The following is an 18,815-nucleotide window of genomic DNA, read 5'->3' on the forward strand; positions in this document are numbered from 1 at the left end:
CTACGAGGGTGCTCAGCGCCAAGGCTGGATCCCACATGGCATCCACGGTCTCAGCCACAAATTACTTTATACACAGCTTACACTTCTCAATGGATCAGAGCTGGGTAAGCAGCAAGGAGTAATTAATTTTAAAACATTTTATAAATAGCATTGGTGCTTTCAAGTCAGTAGTTCATCTCTACCTCCTCTAGGAAGTCTTCTACCATAAAGACTAGGATTTAAATGACTGATGATTTCCAAACAGGCGTGAATGAAACAAGAATTCTTCTCTCTCAACATCTACTCATCAGCAGCAGGAACAAACAACCGCATTCCTAAAAAATTGCACAGCTCCTGACAGCTTTTCATTTATGTTGCTGGACTTAGAGCAGAAACAAATGGAAGCCATTTGAGGCTCTTCCTGAAATAGTTACAAGAATTGGAACAGAATTATCATTGGTTGCTAAATAAAGGAAAAACTGTAGTGCAGAAACTCTGGAATCATATTATCTTCACTCCAGACACTCAAGAGATTACTGCTCTAAAAAAATAAATCTGGCCTAAATCTGGCTCAGAAATGCAATGGGCTCCAGCTTTCTTACATAAATGCTTGCAAGAGCACAAGCACAATTGGTCAGGCACTGGAAAACATATGAATAAGAGGTATTAAGAAGTATTTATGTGCTGCATACACTCATCTCAAAAAACTCTTCCAGGCCTTGCTTTCCTGACTTCTTAGAGAGAGGCCTTAAATCCTGTGTACACGTAGAGGTTTCAGAAAAGTGCTGAACCATGAAATAGACACCAATATGCAGAACAGGTGATTAGATTGGTACACATGGTACACACACATGGATAGCCATCGATTCATGCCTTCAGTCGACAGGTGTAAAATAATCTTTATGCAGAATCTTATCACTAGGGAATCCATGTATACACATATTTATCAATCCATGCTGAATTACCAGCCTTTCAGAAGTTAATATTAGAATACTTTAGGAGGCTGGTTGACAAGAGAAAAATGCATTTAATAATATCAAAAAATGCAACAACACTGGCTACACAATAACTCATTTTCTTTCATTTATTTCCCTTCGTTTGACTAAAATATTTGTATTCTATACAGCCCATATTTTATTAGTTTAGAATGATTAGTAGTGAAGACCTTGGGAACCTATGCCTGCCATTGTACTCTTTTAAGGTACAATACAGATGTAACAATGGTTTTTCTGTTTTCAGAAGGATGGTGAGAAGGGGTTACTATGTGTGCAGCAGTGTCTCTTTAAGAAATCTTTTTTTTGGCTCTGCATCCAGGGCAGCTAATAGTTTTATCAAATACCCTTCACAGCAAGATCACTGTTTCCATGGAAACTGTAGAGCAATCATCCATTACTCTTGCAAAGATTTCTCTCTCTGCTCTCACCTAAATACAGGTAGCTACCTTCTCTCACACTACAATGGAACAGAAGAATTCATTTTACAGGCTTTGGGACAATTCGCCTCCACAGCTTCCTATGGAGACTACAGGGAAAGTGGGGGCCACAGCACAAAACCCCAAAAGGTACATGCAAGGAAGCCATAAAGATAAATTAAAATAGGCACAAATTCTGTCAATTCTAATGTAAAATACAACTTATAGAGAAGGGAAGATTCTTTGCTTGCAACTGTGAAATGGATAGGAGACAGAGAAGAGTTCAAGATTGGAGATGAATGCTGACTTTGGTCACTCACCTCTCTCAGCATGTTGTTTTCTTTTTCCTTCTGTTCAAGAAGGCTTTCCAAGTGGTGCACATGCATCTCTGCCTCAGCCAAGCGTCGTGTCCGCTCATGGTCTTCCTCAGTGGCTTTTGCTGACAGACCTTTACTCTGCAGCATCTCCAGCAGCTTTTTGATGGACTCATCACGTGCATTTAAGGTCTGTTTCTGGGTCTCAATACGCAGTTCCATCTCCTCCAAGGTTTTACGGAGCAGGAACAGCTCCTTGGCCTGGCGCTCGTGCTCTGCGTGCAGCCGTTGGAAGTTTTCCTCTGTCAGCTCTGCCACGAAGGGCTCGCTGGTCCTGGAGCTGCTGTCCTGCTGGAACAGCTGGTTCAGGTCCCGCTGGATCCGCAGCTCGTCTTGGAGAGCCTGGATAGTCATCTGCATATGCTGAAAGAACAAATAAATAAAATCAGAGGATTCCCTCCACTGGAGCAATAACCAAAACAGTATGAGCCACATCAGACCTCCTGAACCACCAACCGAGAGGAAACCACAGTACCAACAGACCAACACCAGGGTTTTAAAGCAGAATTGAAGTGGAATTGGGTTACACTACAGAAAGTTCAAATCCGTCCTTCGATGCCTGATAGAGGTTGCTTAACACTTAGAAGACTCTTGCTTGAGTGACTCTTCCACTTGCACCAACTTGAGAAAGAGACTGTTTCAAACAAAGGAAAATGTCAGCAGCTTCCAGCAACTTATGTCAGTACCCTTCCAATGCTCACCTGCCCTGTAGAACAATTCTGGGGCAGAAGAAGCCCCAGAATTACTATAGAATTACTATCTTGGCAAAGCAGAGGGGCATGGTGCTATTAGAATTTACATATCACCTATAAAACCTAATCAGGCTCCCAAGGTGTTCAGCACTAACTCTACACCTAGCACAGATTTCCCTGCTGACTTAGAGAAGAAACTTCAGCCTGCAAAGAAGAACTACAGCTACAGAAAACCGGATAAATGCTGACCAGGGAAAAGGGTCACATCATAAAATTTTATTTAGATTTTAGTACAGAAGAGGAATTACCACCTCACAAACAGGAATATGAAGTCAATCAAATGACTGGCAGTAATTTGTTGTCGTGCAAGACAATAAATCCTGTCTCAATGACTAAATACAGTGGCTTAATATAATGGGACAATACAGCAGAAGCACAGTTTGCCTACAAAAAAGTCCTCACTTTATATTTAGATAAGTATGTTTTTTCTTGTCTGCAAGACAGAAGTATCAAGCCAATAACAGAGAAGTACAAACACTGCACAAAGATTTGATTACCAGGAATGAGATGCACCCTGAGTGATACATCTCTACTCTCTTAAGTGAGGCAGACATGCTTACAATTTAGTCTGAGTGGGAACAGGTCGGATGCGCTGATCCCTGGGCTCTGCAGTGTCTGCAGTGCAGCTGCTTCCAGTATCCACTAGGCTGAAGTACCAGTTAGAGTAAGTTATAGTCTATGATCAAACTTTATGCAGAGACACACGGGTAAGGTCTAAAATGTGAAGATGGTGCAAAGGTAGTGTTTCCTATAAATCAAGTACTTCGTTTTACTCAAGTATTTGTAAAAAGAGAAACCGTAAGAAGATTTGGGCTTAGGCATTACTGCAAGGGTATGTTTATCACAATTGCTACGTAAAATGCCTTGAAGATGTTAAAAAGCTGTCTGGACATGGCCCTGGGCTCTAAGTGGCCTTGCCTGAGCAGAGGGGTTAGACCAGCTGACCTCCCACCAACCTCAGGCACTCAGTGTGAAAAGACAGCAGATTGTATTAATAGCACAGTTACCTACCTTTAATCTGTTTGAGAAACATAAAGGGTTCGTTTGGTTGTACAGAATGGTGCATAAAGGCAATAAAAGTCCAATCCCATTCTCTTTGCAGAAGTCACTATTTGAGACCAAGCACTTGTCCTCCATTTGTGTTCTGGCCTAAGATAAGCTTTTCAAAACCAAAGTTGCTGTTACATCATCAGCTCACCTAAGTCCACGCTGCCACTAAAGGCAACAGTCTTGCTATTTGTCCTTCCTCAGGTGGTTGACACTGACAACGGGATCAAAACTTCACCTGATGGCTGCAAATCAGCCCCAGCAAAACCAAACAAAAGGTTTTTGCAGCCAGATCTCCAATTCAGCTGACAGGGTGGCTACATCAGTGCTGGTTCTGGTGCAAGGTAGGGTGGCAGGTGCTGTCAAGGAGCTGGCAGAGAAGAAAATGGAACCATCCTTTACAGCAACAGCATCAACTGAAATCAGCTTAAATGCAAAGCTCTGTGGTTGGTTTAAGATGCTGTAGTTGCCTTTTCTTCCTTTTCACTAACACAATACTTGGCAGTTATTAATTTGGTTAATCTGAAACTACACTTCAGGTTACAGAATCTGTGTGACAACACAGCACAGGTGTATATTAGGTGAAGGAACAAGTAATTACTCTGTTCTAAAAGGTACATTGTGTTTATATACTGGTGGATGCTCAGATTTATTTTCAAGTAAGAGATGAAGAAATATCTGAAGGGAATTAATACGGATTTCCAAAATGTTTTCAGAAGTCACTTTCTTTTTAATTAAAGATCTCAACTTTCAGTTACTGAGTGGTTTGAAGAAATGACAAGTGAGAATGCCAGAACCACATCCAAGCATTAAAACTGAGGCGCTACAGGTAGGCAATCAAAACTACTACATTTGTTTAATTAAAGTATGTTGATTGAGCTGTAAGAGAAAACCTACTGCACTCATTAAAACATTTGCCTCATTTGTACCTATACAACACCAATGAAGTCAGCAGGACTACGACAGCAGTAGTGAGAGAATGTCCTCAAATTTTTTTAAAATTAAACAATAACCCCACTAGATATAACTTCACAATTCCACACATGAGTTAATTCCATTTGTATTTGAGAAGCCCTCCTTATTCAGAGCCCAGCTGTGTGTTGTTCCTCCAGCTAACAAACAAATTCCCACATGCTTCCACCTGGCTCTCCACATACTGCTACTTCAGCATTTCCTTTCTCCCAGGAAAGAAAAGAGCTTCTTCTGAACAACCACATCATCTATTAAATGAAATTATTTCCTCTACTCAATGCTGTCTCGGAATCAAACTTGGGTTATTTATAAACATCAATGGACTAAATCACCACAACCAAAATCTTACATTTTTACCATCTGATCTGCTGTGAAATGTCATTTCAGGTTACATAGACAAAACCCGTGTCTTGGACCCACAGAAATTATTTCCCCTACCCATGGAAATGCCTCCATGGAACTCCTGGGTCAATGAACCAAAATCTATTATATGATTCAAATACATGATGTGGGAAAAAAAATTAATACCAGTGACAAACAGGATTTACTGGTATCCATCAGTCTGTGAAGTAAAGACAAGGGAGTTTGGAATACCTGGCAATTGGTCAGCAACTGCCTGTAATTCAGTTTCCCAAGAAAAATGAAGAGGTGGGGTTATAGGAAAAGTTAGAGCTGAGCTTATGAATAACTCCCACTGTTCTCTGAACTGCTGCTCAGTTGAGAACAAACTTTATTATGTGAAAGGTAACTGGAAAACACACCACAGAAAATTATTCTGTGCTTTTGACACCCACTCTTTTCCGACATGCAAAATATATGCAAAATGGGTTCTTTTCTCTGCTTTCCAAATTTTCTTTATAATTCTCAGAATAATAGAACAATATTCTTTACTAGCTGGTATCATAACTTAACTACTTTTTCAGTTAAAATTTCTTGTCTTCTATATAATTTCAAAGAAAACATCATTTTCCCCCTGAAGGAACAGGCAAGCTTTACTAGCTTCTCATCCATTTTTTACACTTCACTTTTAAATCATCAACTATCCTGGAAAGACAAACTATTTTCCAAGCTCACACAATACTAGCCACTGGTACTTACTTAATGCTGTCTAAGACCTGACTAGAGATCTCAAGAAAACTTGAAAGATACTGCAGAAATAGTCTCATCTAGAAATAAACATGTAAAAATACTTCTAATACCACTGAGCTTCATTATGTTGTACTCTACCGAGTAAGTACCAATCATGCTTTTGTGAAGCAGTTTAATACAGGCAATGTAATTAAAGTCAAAGCAATTATGATGAACCTGTACTTTGCTTGATACTTAACTGCACTTATCTCAAACCTTGAGGATTCCCTGGTTTTTTCAAGGAACAAAACTGGTCTTTAAAAGCCTTACTACAAATTGTAACTACAGCTGCGAATCACGAAGGTGTTTTCGTGAGCACAGTTCTCTAGTCTCACACTGGTTATGTCCAACAGACTTTTCTCTTGACAGAGCTGAGAACCTTCAGGCTCATCTCAAACAGAAGTCCTAAAAGGATGTGGTGCAAACACAGCCTCTTACACCAGGTGTTCCTCTGCCTGTGTTACTTCCATGGGTCAACCTACCAACCAGGTTCTGCATAGAGACACAGTTTGACTTTTATCCAGCAGCCCAAACTTTGCATCTCTAAGAAGCAGAACACGATTCAGTCTTTGCCTCCACCTACCAGGACTCAAATTCACATTTCCCACACCTTGGCAGATTGGTGAGCTTCCAGCCTACAGTCTGAATACGGCCCATGATGGAGAAGTTCCTGGTGTTTGGCTCCCAAAGCTGTCCTGCTGTTGCGGCCTCAGGGTAATGCAGTGCACCTACAGCTGTACTGGTGAGTTTGGGAACCTTGCTGCAGGCACCTCTTTTCATCTCTCTCTGTTGAAGCTTTTTCTATTTGCATAAAATATTTAAAGATTCAGTTGGCCTGACAGAAAGTATTAAAGAGAGCACAGCTTCTTATTCTAATTAGAAGAACACATAAGAACAGAAAGACCTGAATAGCAATACTTCCAACTAACTTAAATGTTTATCATCTCACCATTCCAAAGGAAGTGGGGGATGTGCATTTTAACTTTCTCAGTCGGAAAAAGAAATTTCATTGATATTCTACAGCCAAGACCTGTATCCTAACCCTACATTTTAGATCAAAAGGAGGCAGCCACAGCTACTACCACGATTTTGAAAGAAAGGATTAAATTGTGACATGCTTTTTAAAGAAAGGATTTCCACACTCATCTTTGCAAGACAGAGCTTGACCTACCAAGCTACAGTGTTTAATATTCCAACATGCATTTGTCCATTTGGGTTTGGTTGCCGGATTTAGATTATTCATACTGCACATACTTTGTAACTACTGCAATCAGATATATAACTTCTCCCATAATTTATTCAAGAAGTCTAAATGCCTAAATTAGACCTCTGGGTTCTGCAACACAGGCAAGGCACCTGTACACCCAACACTTCTGTAGGTAAGTTCTTAATCTCCTGTATTTAAATTCTAAGTAGGTTAAACTGGGAAAATTCCTTTAATTTTCGAATACCAAGAAAAAATACAGTATGTTCAAGAGAAGCCTGAAAAAAATCAGCAAAAAGAATAAGAATGTACTCCTTCCCAGAAACAAGGGAAAAACATAGCACACAATTATATGAGAGTGTCACAGCAATGTGTCACAATGAGGTGGGAAGCATTGTTACAATCTGCAAAACTCAACCACTTAAAAAAAATTCTCTGACACTGGGAGAACACTGAAGACTCAACCTGAGCAAGAGAATGTAAGGTAATGGTAAGGACAGGGACAAAAAGAGAGGTCCTACTAGAATATTTAGTGGTGTGAAAGCTTCCACCTGGAAAGAGAGGTTAAAGCTCTTATTCGTCTTCCTATGACCCAAAGGAGGCTCCAGTCAGGAAGCAGTAAGATGTTCTTGGGTAGATCCCTAACAAGGTATTCTCACAGAAAGGACTGAGAGAGATTCTGCTGTGCACTAATATCTGAACATTGACCGACTTCAAAATTCAAGCTTGCATCTCTCACATCTCAGTGTCATAAAGGGAAGAGGGTCAGGTTCAAATTAGCCAAGAGACCCCTTAGCAACTCCCACACTCTGACCAAGTCTATTTCCTGCTTGGGGTAATCTCATCTCATTCTGCCCTAATTATTAACCAGAAATTCCACTTCACAGGGGAAAAAAAAAAATCCTAACAAGAGTTTTGCAGAAATCAGCAGATTTAATACAAGCTTCTTATAAAAATATCACTGACAAACTTAAGATATTGACAATTTCCTGGTCACTTCTGTTAACCCACAAAGCCAGTACATCCTGTACTGAATGAGCTTTATGATGCATGTGTATTTGGCAGTCTTCTGCCAATCTGCTCAGCGATCAGGCTGTTCTTCGTGGAGAAAACACTCAGTGCTTGGACACACACAGGACAGGTGTGCTGCTTTTGGCTAGGGTAGAGTCATTTCCCTTGCTAGAAGCTGGTATGGTGCTGTATTTTGAATTTGTGACTGAAACAGTGTTGATAACTCGGGGATGTTTTGGTTATTGCTGAGCAGGGCTTGCACAGAGTCAAGGCCTTTTCTGCCTCTCACCCCACCCTGCCAGCGAGTGGGCTGGGGGTGCACAAGGATTTGGGAGGGGTTGATGCCAGGACAGCTGATCCCAACCCACCCATGGGATACCCCAGACCAGATGATGCTGTGCTCAGCAAAGAGCAGAGGGGGGCATCGGATTTATGGCATCTGACATCGCAAGTCTCTGTTACTTGTGCTGGAGACCTGCTTTCCTGGAAAGGGCTGGACACCTGTGACAATCTTACATAGTAGTCTATCACCTAATTCACACCACTGCATTTTCTAGCTCTTGTCTGACCATTGGTAATCTTTTCCAAGGGTTGAGGTTAAAACAGTGTTGTTCAGGGGCATAAGAACCCTTAAAAACAGGCAGAGAAATATTCTTGGCACTCTGGGTTCCTACAGACACCTGCCTGAGGACGGGAACCAGGGAATGAATTCCCTGTGCTGGCATGCAGGGCTTTCACTTTACCTATTAAACTGTCTTTATCTCAACCCACAAGTTGTCCACCTTTACCCACCAGGGAAAGAGTGAGTGGCTGTGTGGTAGTTAATTGCTGGCTGAGGTTAAACCACAACAACACGTTTCCTTTTTTTATTATATATCACATAGCTCTGTATTTATTTTTCAGGACCCAACCCAGGAATAATAAAAAAACCCAAAGTTTAAAAAAAGAGAGAAATGCAATCTGTTAATCAAACAAAAACTAGGTTTTGGAAGATGCCACTTTACAGCTAATCTGTCCTTCAGCCAATTATTTTTACAGCTGGGGAAAAAAAAGCAAGCTTTCAGCTATAAAGCCTACTCAGGTCCGAAATGTACTTGTAGCACCTGTAAACACTGCCTTATTTTGTCTTTATTTCATCATGACTACATTGCTCTGGAAACGAAAGATACAATAATGACAATATATTTTATTTCAGAAGGACAGTTCTGTAAGGTCTATTCCTCAAATGTACATCACCAGAAGACAGGAGAACGTACAGGTGCTTTTCCTGTCAGCAAATCCGCATGCAGAGTCACAAACTTTTGCAATGACAATACCTCTCATGTGTTTTACCACAAAAGCATTTCAAACATTTGTAAGAGGATGAACTACACTCAGCTCAAAAGAGACCACATGCAAAATGCTAGAGAAGAGGATTTGGTCACTATGTGAAATCACTCCCTCCCATGCTTGAGGAGTTATAGTTTTGGCAGGGTTTCTGGGAAATGGATTCTGCTGAATGCACGGCAGAAGCACAGGCCTGGCTGTCTGAGGGAGTCCCTGCTGACATTCAGCTGCAGCCCACGCAAAGACATTGAAAAAAGGGCTAATGTCAGGTGTCCAGCAGGGCTGGGAAGAAACAGAACTTGCTGATTCCAGAAATGCTACATATTCCCTGTAAGATGGATCAGGGGCTTCAAAACCCTTATTTAAATGGAAATGAGTGGGTGATTTTGATAGTGTTAAGCTTAGGTACAAAATACTGCTATGATTTTAATAGGATTTAATTTGTGAGAGTCAAAGAAAGAGACCTGTATTTTAAAGACAGCCCTACGTTGCATTATCTCTGAGACAGCAGAAGGGTAAGATGGTAAAAAGTGCTATAGATAAAGAGCTTAAGTTGTCAGTAAAACATTTGTCAGCTGAACTAGACTTGCACAAAATGACTCCTTTAAGGGGGCAGTGTGCAGCAGCCTAATTCATTTGCCCCTGTTTGTACAAAAAAACCCCAACAACCCTACAGGAATGAATTTAGAGTCCTAAAGGAAGCAGATCAGAAACAACCTACTAAAACTGGAGCCCCAGAAGAACCAAAACTGCAATGCAACCCCCTCATACACAGTGTATGGGTGCATCCGTAAAAAGGCTGCAAGGTGAAACAGGGCAAGTGCAGAACCCCAGCTCTCAGTGCTGCATGTCCACACATAAGGTTTTATCTATGGCAAACATGAAGCAGCTTCCCTTACCAAGAATAAAGGTAGGCTGATTCTGTGGTCAAAGTAGGTGTATGGGCAGTACATGCACACTAAAACCTATTAAAATCTTTAAAAACACACATTTATCAGTTTTTGAACTATGAATATAATTCTGACAGTTCTCTGCCTTCCAAAGGGAATTTGAGCTCTGTGGCAGACACCAGAAATGGTCTAGTAGGCAACAGAACTCAAAGAAAAATTATTTTTGAAGTCATATCAGTAAGTGCCAGCTACTCTGTATTTACATTTCCAAAGGGAGGTACTTCTACATCAGTAGTTTACTGTGCTTCAAAAGCTTTTTCTCATGCAAATCTTCCTAGAATCTACATTTCACACCCTTTGAAGGTCAGCATGCTACGATCCTCCTGGAACTAAGAAACTGGATTCTTTTTAAGTGCCCCTCATCTTTCTTGAGAATAGGCATTTTGGGATTAGGGCAAATGTTTAGAATTTCTCATCGGAATTGACAATTTACATAGACTTCAACCTCTATTTCCCACCAGGCTGTCCAAACTGGGTTAGCATTACACTACTTAAACATCGTGTTTTATTTATTTACAAACACGAGCTTTGATTTTTTTGTTCTTATGCAGCTAAAGAAACAAGAGCCCTTGCATATTTGCAGTTTCATACACTGCAGTATGATAACTCTTTTCAGATTCTGTCTCCCCTGTCTGGCACATGTAAGTTTCTCTTGTCACAAACTGCATTGATAAAATGGATCCTTGTGCATGAGGTTTCTGTTAAAAAAAAATTAAAAGCCAATACACGAACATCAAACTTATCTATAGTCAGGCCAGCCATGACAGAACTTGTAGAGCTCAGCCTTATCCCATTTTGCATATGTATCCAACACACCCAATTTCAGCCCCAGTACAGATTACTTCTAAATTGCATCTGTGAAATAGGTGCTTAAGTGCCAAATTCAGCTTCTGTGAACCTCTTAATCCCATGAAAGTAATTATAAATTATTATGGCACTTATGGGAAAGAGAATTTTAACATTTACATATGTATGAAAGTCTAATATTTTCAAATTAATAGCATCTATATGAAACATGACTCATTTGTTAATAGATTAGGAGCGGCTTTTCTGCAAAAACCTATTATTAGTCGCCTCAATTAGGGAGGTCAGCAAATCCATCTTTCCATTAGCTGACACAAGGAATCAATCCAAGATAAAAGGTGCTCTGCTACACAACCTTTGATCTTGTGCTCAGTACTGTCCAACATATGAACATACATCAACAACCTGCTCTGAAAAGGAAAAACAGCTGCTGATTTCTAATGAGAGAGCACTATATGAAAAATCGATGCACAAGAAAGCTGCTGATTACTTTACCCACATCACCCAGATTTAATCCTGCTTTTACACTAGCTGGCTTGGAGAGATTACACTACAAATCTGACTGCACATTCCCATGTGTCCCACAAGAATATTTTGACCAAAACATCTTGAATAACTGCATCTGCATGCATAAACCAAATACATCTCATGTAAGAGTATAAGGTTGGGAGTACGCTGGATCTTTAAAGCTTTTTGAACATTTCAAGATTGTCACTGCTGAGGACTGAAGAAACAATTACAAGGTAGGCTGTGATACATAAACTGATAAGATTTCAAATAATTAGTTTTAATGTCAACCAGCAAGTTTTCAGCTTCTGCTTGCCCACAGCAATTTGTTCTTCCTGTCAATTAGGAATGCGTCCTTCACCTGCAAGCAACACTGGAAGATCTCCTGAGCCACCCAATGCTCGGAGACTGTGGATTGATGACTGCAGCAGAAAGAGTCCTGTCCACACCTGTGCCTCCAGAAACGGAGTTCTCAGCTGAAGAAATGAAGTATTTGCAAGCTCCATCAGACTGAACTATCAAACCTGGACAGCAGCTCACCAGCCACGTGAAAACACTGAAATTTACTGATGTTTTGTTTGTTGGCTATTTTCATACATTTTCTTGTATGACATCAGATGACCAGATATGGCCATAAGTGTGAGAATACTGCACGCAGGACTTACAGGAATCGAGCACCTGCTATTCAGGCTCTCACAAACAACATCTGGCTGTATTGAGACACGAGGAAAGTTCTTGCCAGTGGACTCTTTGCCCAATGTTCAACCACGACGGAGAGAACCAACAGCAAAAACAGCCTCTCGGCTGCCCTGACCATGTGTACAATGAGGCTTGGCCACTCTACTTATCATTTTCCTTGTGATAATTAGATGGTAACATTGCAACGCAAAGGTCATCTTAGGGAGGTGATTAGAGTGCAGAGGCCCTGTATTGTCCCACAACTCATCCCCCTGTCTCACTACGAGATGGAACCAATTTTACTTTGTCATGATCATGCTTCTTGTTCTGCTTGTTCATAGTCTCTCCACTGTGCCTTCCTAACTGCTTTCTATCCTACACGTAATTCACCTAATTGTAACTGTTGCATCTTCTCACATGTGCTTTATCATCAATTCTTCAGGGACAGCAAACCAAGTTGCCTGGAAAAGTGTTTGCACATGGTTTTCTTGTTCTAAGCCACAATAAGGAACAACTGCAAACTTTCCAAAAAGCCTAAAATGATTGCTGAAACAAGAGCAGTACCCAGGTACATCATCAGCCACTATAAAGGACTACAATATGTGCACTGCTACATACAGAAATAAACAAAAGCAAAATCAATTCATTCATTGTCCCTTCTTCAAGTAAAAACTATCGGCCTTTTTGAAGTTATCAATGCACTACAGTCAGCCACAATGGCAGCAATTATTTTAAGACTATTTTGCAAGATTACGGCTTGAAGTTCTCACAGTAAGACAAGTTCTTGCTCACAATTAAGACAAGTTCTTGCCAGACAGAAGATATGCATCCCCTCCACCTCTGCAACTTCTTTTCATGTTCTTTGAAATGTAAGGAGGAAGAAAATAGGAATCTGTTAAACAAAATTTACAGAAGCAGAAATTATTGAAAAAACTCGACTAAACCTGTGGCTTTTGACACCATACACAGAATTTTCAGCCCTCTGCCATGAAATACTGGCTACACTCACAAAGGAGCAGACTTGAAAATCTTCTTTTCTGGGTATGTCAAGTCTCTTACACCAAGTACCATTTTGGGAAGACAAATGTTCAAATGAATTACTAGAATTTCACGATAAATTTAGAATATGGCTGCAGCAATCACTGTCCCTGTGAAAGAACATATAAAAAAACCTCTGATCAAAATGTTCTGGCACTTACTCTCATGTTGAAATGACAGCAGCACCTTTGACAGCAAAGCAGAACACAGCACATTACACTGAGTTCCAAAGGAGCTTTGTATGACTTTTAGAAGGCTGAGCAGCTTTAAGAGATAAGTGACAGAAAAGCATTAAGAACGTGGATAGCTCTGGAAAAGGGAAGGCCTAGCACAACCCACCCTAACAGAAGGCCTTCAGACTTCTGGTAGGTGTACCACGACAGTGATGGATGCAGCTTTGCAAGTACGAATTCAAGGATTTTCATTATTAAGATCTTTACAAGATCCTAGAATGTGAAGGAAAATACCCCAACAGAAAGGATTTTCCATTCAGGAGCTTGGTTCTTTGGCACAGACATCTTTCTGCTGGGTACAAGGATTTTCAAAGCAAAAGGCAATTCCCTCTGGCAGCAGTGCTCAGTCACCCACCACCCAAGACATCAGGTGCAGTAAGTTGAATTCTTAGTAGGCATCAGAAATCCATCTGTTCAGAATGTGAACCAGACAAGCTAAAATGAGTATCTGCAACACGACTGACAGCTACAACGACTTTTGTCAGTGACAAGCTTTAGCACTGTCCTGTCTAACCTTGCACAACGCTCTGGGAATCGAGGGAATAGAGAAGAACATACAGGAGATCTGACTTCATGGCAATAAACAGAAAACTATCCAACACTGAATAGGCTTGCACTGCCCATGGATCAAAATGGACACTTGCTATAGACTGTGTTGATAAAATCATTTAGGGTAAATCTCTCACTGAACAAATACTGGCTCTTAATAAATCTTTTCAGGAGCTACTTACTCATGAATTAGTACTACATGGTCATTCGAGCAGTTTGTCTTGCTGTTAGGCTTCTTGCAGAGCAATGACTGAACTCTTGCTTCTTTAGATACCAGGCTGGGAATATGTAACTGTTCAAGGTCTGCAATAACAGGGATAAAATGGACAGAAACGCCATGCAATAGTCTTCTTGGTTCTTTATGCAGGCCATCCTGTAACCAAGTGCTCTGCATTTAAACACTGTTCAGAGAAACATCTTAATCTGCTGATAGATCTGTATGAACAACTGTCAAGACAGAAAGGAGATTGGAATGCCCTGTTGCGAGTTCAAGGCACCAATCCACCAACTCTAGCAAGAGCTTACGCTCGTCTGAACCCAGAGAGTCATCCCAGAGCTACATGTTTTATAACAGTCTGGTAATTCAGGAGTAAGAAAAAAAAAATTGAAAAGGGCTTGTAGCACTGAAAATCTGGAACACTCACTTGCCTAGTGCTAGACATTTCATTTCAGGGCAACACAACAAGCTGGCTCTGAAGACCCAAATTCTACTTATCTCCTGGATAGGTTCTGGGACCTAGAAAGAATTAGGGAAAGGACTCTCTCTTCTTCATCCATCTCAACGCAAGGCCAAAGGAGCAGTGGTGGTACTTATTTAAATGCAAAGCTAAAGGCATATTTCAGAACACCCTGCTGTGCCTTCCCAGAGAAATAAACCCGTATGTTAATTAAAGGCAGAGTTTAGCTCTTTTTTTTCACTCAAATGGATGCCTAGATTAGCTTCACTAGACAGAAGATTCGCACACCTAATTAACACAGAAACCCCGAATACATTACGAAGAAATCACTCCACAACCCTGGATTTCATTATCCCTACGCTCCTTTTAGATTTCATCTCACATTAACATATGTTTTAGTCATCATTAAAACAGTCTCTTGGCAACTCTTTTTTGAGATAGTTCTGCTGTAGAGATTCATGACTGGTTAAAGGATAAAGAGCACACAAAGTGTTCTCCTCTAGCCTTTCAGCTTCAGGGAATGAGGAGGAAGAAACAGGAAGAGCCAGCAGATCAATACCTGGCTCCGAGCCTGGTGTCACTGGCAGGATTTTGCGGTTTTTAATTATAGATCAGTTTACATGACAGCAGGCCTGCTGGCAAGAGCCAGGGTACACCTGTCTCAAAGGGGAAACAGGATCTCTGCACAGGAGCCAGCAGGGCTCATTGAGAGCTCTAAGCTGCGTTGCAAGGGGGAAGGGAAAACAACAGAGAGGAGCCTGCGGGCAGCACGCCACTATGTGAGGGACAGCACTAGTGAGGTTCTTGTGTCTGCCCTCGGTGCAGGGATGGGATGGAGACCCGTGCAGCTGCAAGGATGCAGCTTATTGATGGGCTGGAAACCACAGGAGCACCTGAGAATGGTCACACAGGAACTAGAGATGGTGCTGCCCAGACAGGATGGATCAGCAGTGGAGCTGATGAGGGGTCTGAGCACAAGCCCTGCGAGGAGCGGCTGAGGGAGCTGGAGAGGCTCAGGGGACAGCCCATGGCTCTCTCTACAGCCACCTGAAGGGAGGGCACAGCCAGCTGCGGGTCGGGCTCTTCTCCCAGCTAACAAGGGATAGGACAAGAGCAAACAGCCTCAAGTTGTGCCAGGGGGAAGGCTGGATATTACAAAAGTTTCTTCCCTGAAAGGGTTGTCACACACGGGATCCGGCTGCCCAGAGCATGTGGTTGGGTCACCATCCCTGGAGGTATTTAAAAGATGTGTAGACGTGGCACTTGGGGACATGGTTTAGTGCTGGGTAACAGGTTTTGGCCACAATCAGTAAGTTGTTCACTTTTTTATTCAGATTCTGTTATTATGAGGAAAACCTCATTAAAATCCTAATACACAACGTTCAATAAATGTAAAAGGACACCTGGTATCATAATATACTATGCTAAAAATAAAACTCCATTATTTGGTTATTTTTTACCAGAAAAGGACAGAACAGCTCCTTTTGATTAAACTACCACGAACAGTTCAAGAAACAAAAAATTAGTGGCAATTCAACCGTTTTAATTTAAGTAAAAGCAGTTGAAAAACCAGCTAGTTATTAAATTATTTAAAATCTTATAGAGAATAGGTGGAAAAAAGCTTTTTTAAAAAAAGTAAACCCCTACTTGAGCTAGTCAAGAGTGATTTATAAACTCAAACCTCAACTACTGTCAGAAGAAGAGAATATGTAAATGGGGACTAAAAACATTAAAAAAATACATCTTTCCTTAGTCAAGATTAAAATCATTTTTTGAAAAGCTCTGGAGAACAGCCAAGCAAATAATGCAATTGCATTTCTTTGAGTCAAAAATCACCATCCTATCACTTTCTAACCATTGCTTCCCTCGAATCCTTTGGACAGCAACTGTCATGTTTATGTATGTGCTGGGATAACCAGAAAAATACACCAGCAGCCCTGAAACACAACCACAATATAAATAGTGAATCAAACTGTTACAGCAGAAAAGGATTGAGAGCAATAAATAATGAATTTCAAGAAAGCACTGCCATTCTCATGCTCTAAAGGTCTGGCACAAGATTTGTATGGAGAGGAGGTAACTCTACCAGCTGATAAGCAGAAAACAGCTCTCAGAGCACACCTGTCCTTCATTAGGCTTTGCTGGTTTTGTATTAAACCTCTGAAACTATAAAGCAGCAAATAAAAAATATAGTGAATTCATATTGGTTATGTACTTTAAAAATACTGTTTTATCTAGTCTATGATTTTTAGAATTCAGTACTGGTTTACTGCATATTTTATTTTTCCCATTCCATACCCACAGCTCTGCTCACTATCCCACAGACAACTCTGTCTCACAGGAGCCACTCAGTGGAATGAACTCCCTCCATGATATCCCCCCTTACCTATAGCTGCCAGCCAGGTTTATTTCCTACTGAAACTGAGCAATATTACTCCGAGCAAAATTTCTTATTTTGTTCTCAACTTGAAGCCTGCTGCTTATGTCCTTTTTCCACCCCTTAAAAAAAGGTTTTTGGCTGCAAAAAGTCTCTTCTCTTGGCTCTATCATTTAATCTAGAGCAAGATGTTTTACTTCTCTACAAGCCCTGCTGTGGTCATCAGCTTCTCCTTGGAGATGTTTCTTTCCCTTCAAAAAAGGGGTAGGTATTGCCATATAGATAATCAGAATATTGGACTGTACCCTGAAAAAGCTGCTCTACGGTAGCACAGACATGACTGGTACAACTTTATAACACCCTCCAGTATCTGTTTTAAAGAAAATACAATAGGTCAAGTCTGTTGCTAATATGAGGTTTCTATCTGAGTTGTCTTCCCGAAAATAAATAATTTCCTTGAAACAAATCTGTGCATTACTGATGTAATAATGAACAACACTTAGACACAATGGCGCCCAGACACTAAACATACCTTAATTTTCCCCGAAGGCAGACTGATAGCCTTACTGGAAAATTTGATCATTTATTTGGAGGAAGAATTTAACCCTCAAAATGTGTGTGCACCATTCTCGGTGCAGCAGCAGTGCCCATGAGTCACTGCTGACACCAGGCAGTGGCACGATACAATACCCCTCCTGTGCCTCTCTACTGCAGGCACTGGCAGTGACTCACCAGCGACTTCGCTGGGGCCAAGAATTCCTGGGATGCAGCTTCTGTGCCCACCACCCTGCTTGCACTCTCAGCTTCACACACCCAGCATCCCCAGGCAGGTAACAACCATGATACCCCACATCCTGCCTCTCTGACATGAAAGCCATTGTATTCAACCCAAACAAAAGCCTGGGTGCATTCTGACACTACTAAAATAAACACTCTGTGATTCAGCCTTCAAAAAGATGAAGGCATTTATGGATTCTCTTACTTATCTCCCTCCTAACAACAAAACCTGTATTAGGGACCCTAGTTCAAAAGATAAAACACTTGTCTCAACCAGCCACATTAAAGGTTACTCATGAAAGGTTTCAAGGGGCTTCAATTTTTTATTGGTGTGTCTGCTCTAAAAACATTTTCAGTGAGGGAATACAGCACAAACAGTAAGTCACTAAAAATAAATTACTGTGCTGACACAGTGTCTTAAATGAAAAATCAAGCATTCTTCATAGGCAATTTTAATAGAAAAACCCACAATTATGTAAAATTAGTCTGACAGAAAAATTCCTTTTATTACTTAGAAAAAAGTAACACAAGAATCTCAACCCCTTTAAAACCAACAGAAGATCAATTTAAATATATAATATAAATAGATAACAGCTGAGTAATGAACCCAAGGCTGAACCAATGACTCCACTGATCCACACAATTCATTTATAACCTTCTGAACGTTGCTACAGAAGTGAACACTAAAATTTATGAATAAAGCATTTCCTTTCCCAAGACAGAAATAATTAAACTAGAAAAAAGTAAATCAAATTACAAATTACAGTAAAATCAAATCAAACTACAAGTTACTGTAAAAAATACCTTGGCATAATATGATTTTGTAAAAAATAAATAAAACATTTAAAAAGTTTAACAGATGCACTTGCAAAAATGTGAAACTTTGGAAGCAGTTGTCTTACATGGAAAAAGGTACTTCAATATCCTCAGTTCCTGCTTACCTACCAAACCTTAGGAAACAAAGTTCTTCAAATGTTTGAGTCTCACCATATATTTCAGAAGTATTTGCAATAATTCTAAA

At 40.5% G+C, this 18,815-nt stretch overlaps 1 protein-coding gene across 1 annotated transcript in view; it reads right to left on the bottom strand.

The window, feature by feature from the left end:
- The window catches only part of ERC1 (ELKS/RAB6-interacting/CAST family member 1), a 284,378-nt gene that overhangs the window by 220,859 nt on the left and 44,704 nt on the right, over positions 1–18,815 (bottom strand). The window contains 1 exon segment of the mRNA XM_032105148.1: positions 1,711–2,127. Within this exon segment, the coding sequence (XP_031961039.1) occupies positions 1,711–2,127 (417 nt within the window).

This window comes from Corvus moneduloides, chromosome 4, assembly GCF_009650955.1.
Source record: "Corvus moneduloides isolate bCorMon1 chromosome 4, bCorMon1.pri, whole genome shotgun sequence".
In the NCBI taxonomy this organism is placed as follows: domain Eukaryota; kingdom Metazoa; phylum Chordata; class Aves; order Passeriformes; family Corvidae; genus Corvus; species Corvus moneduloides.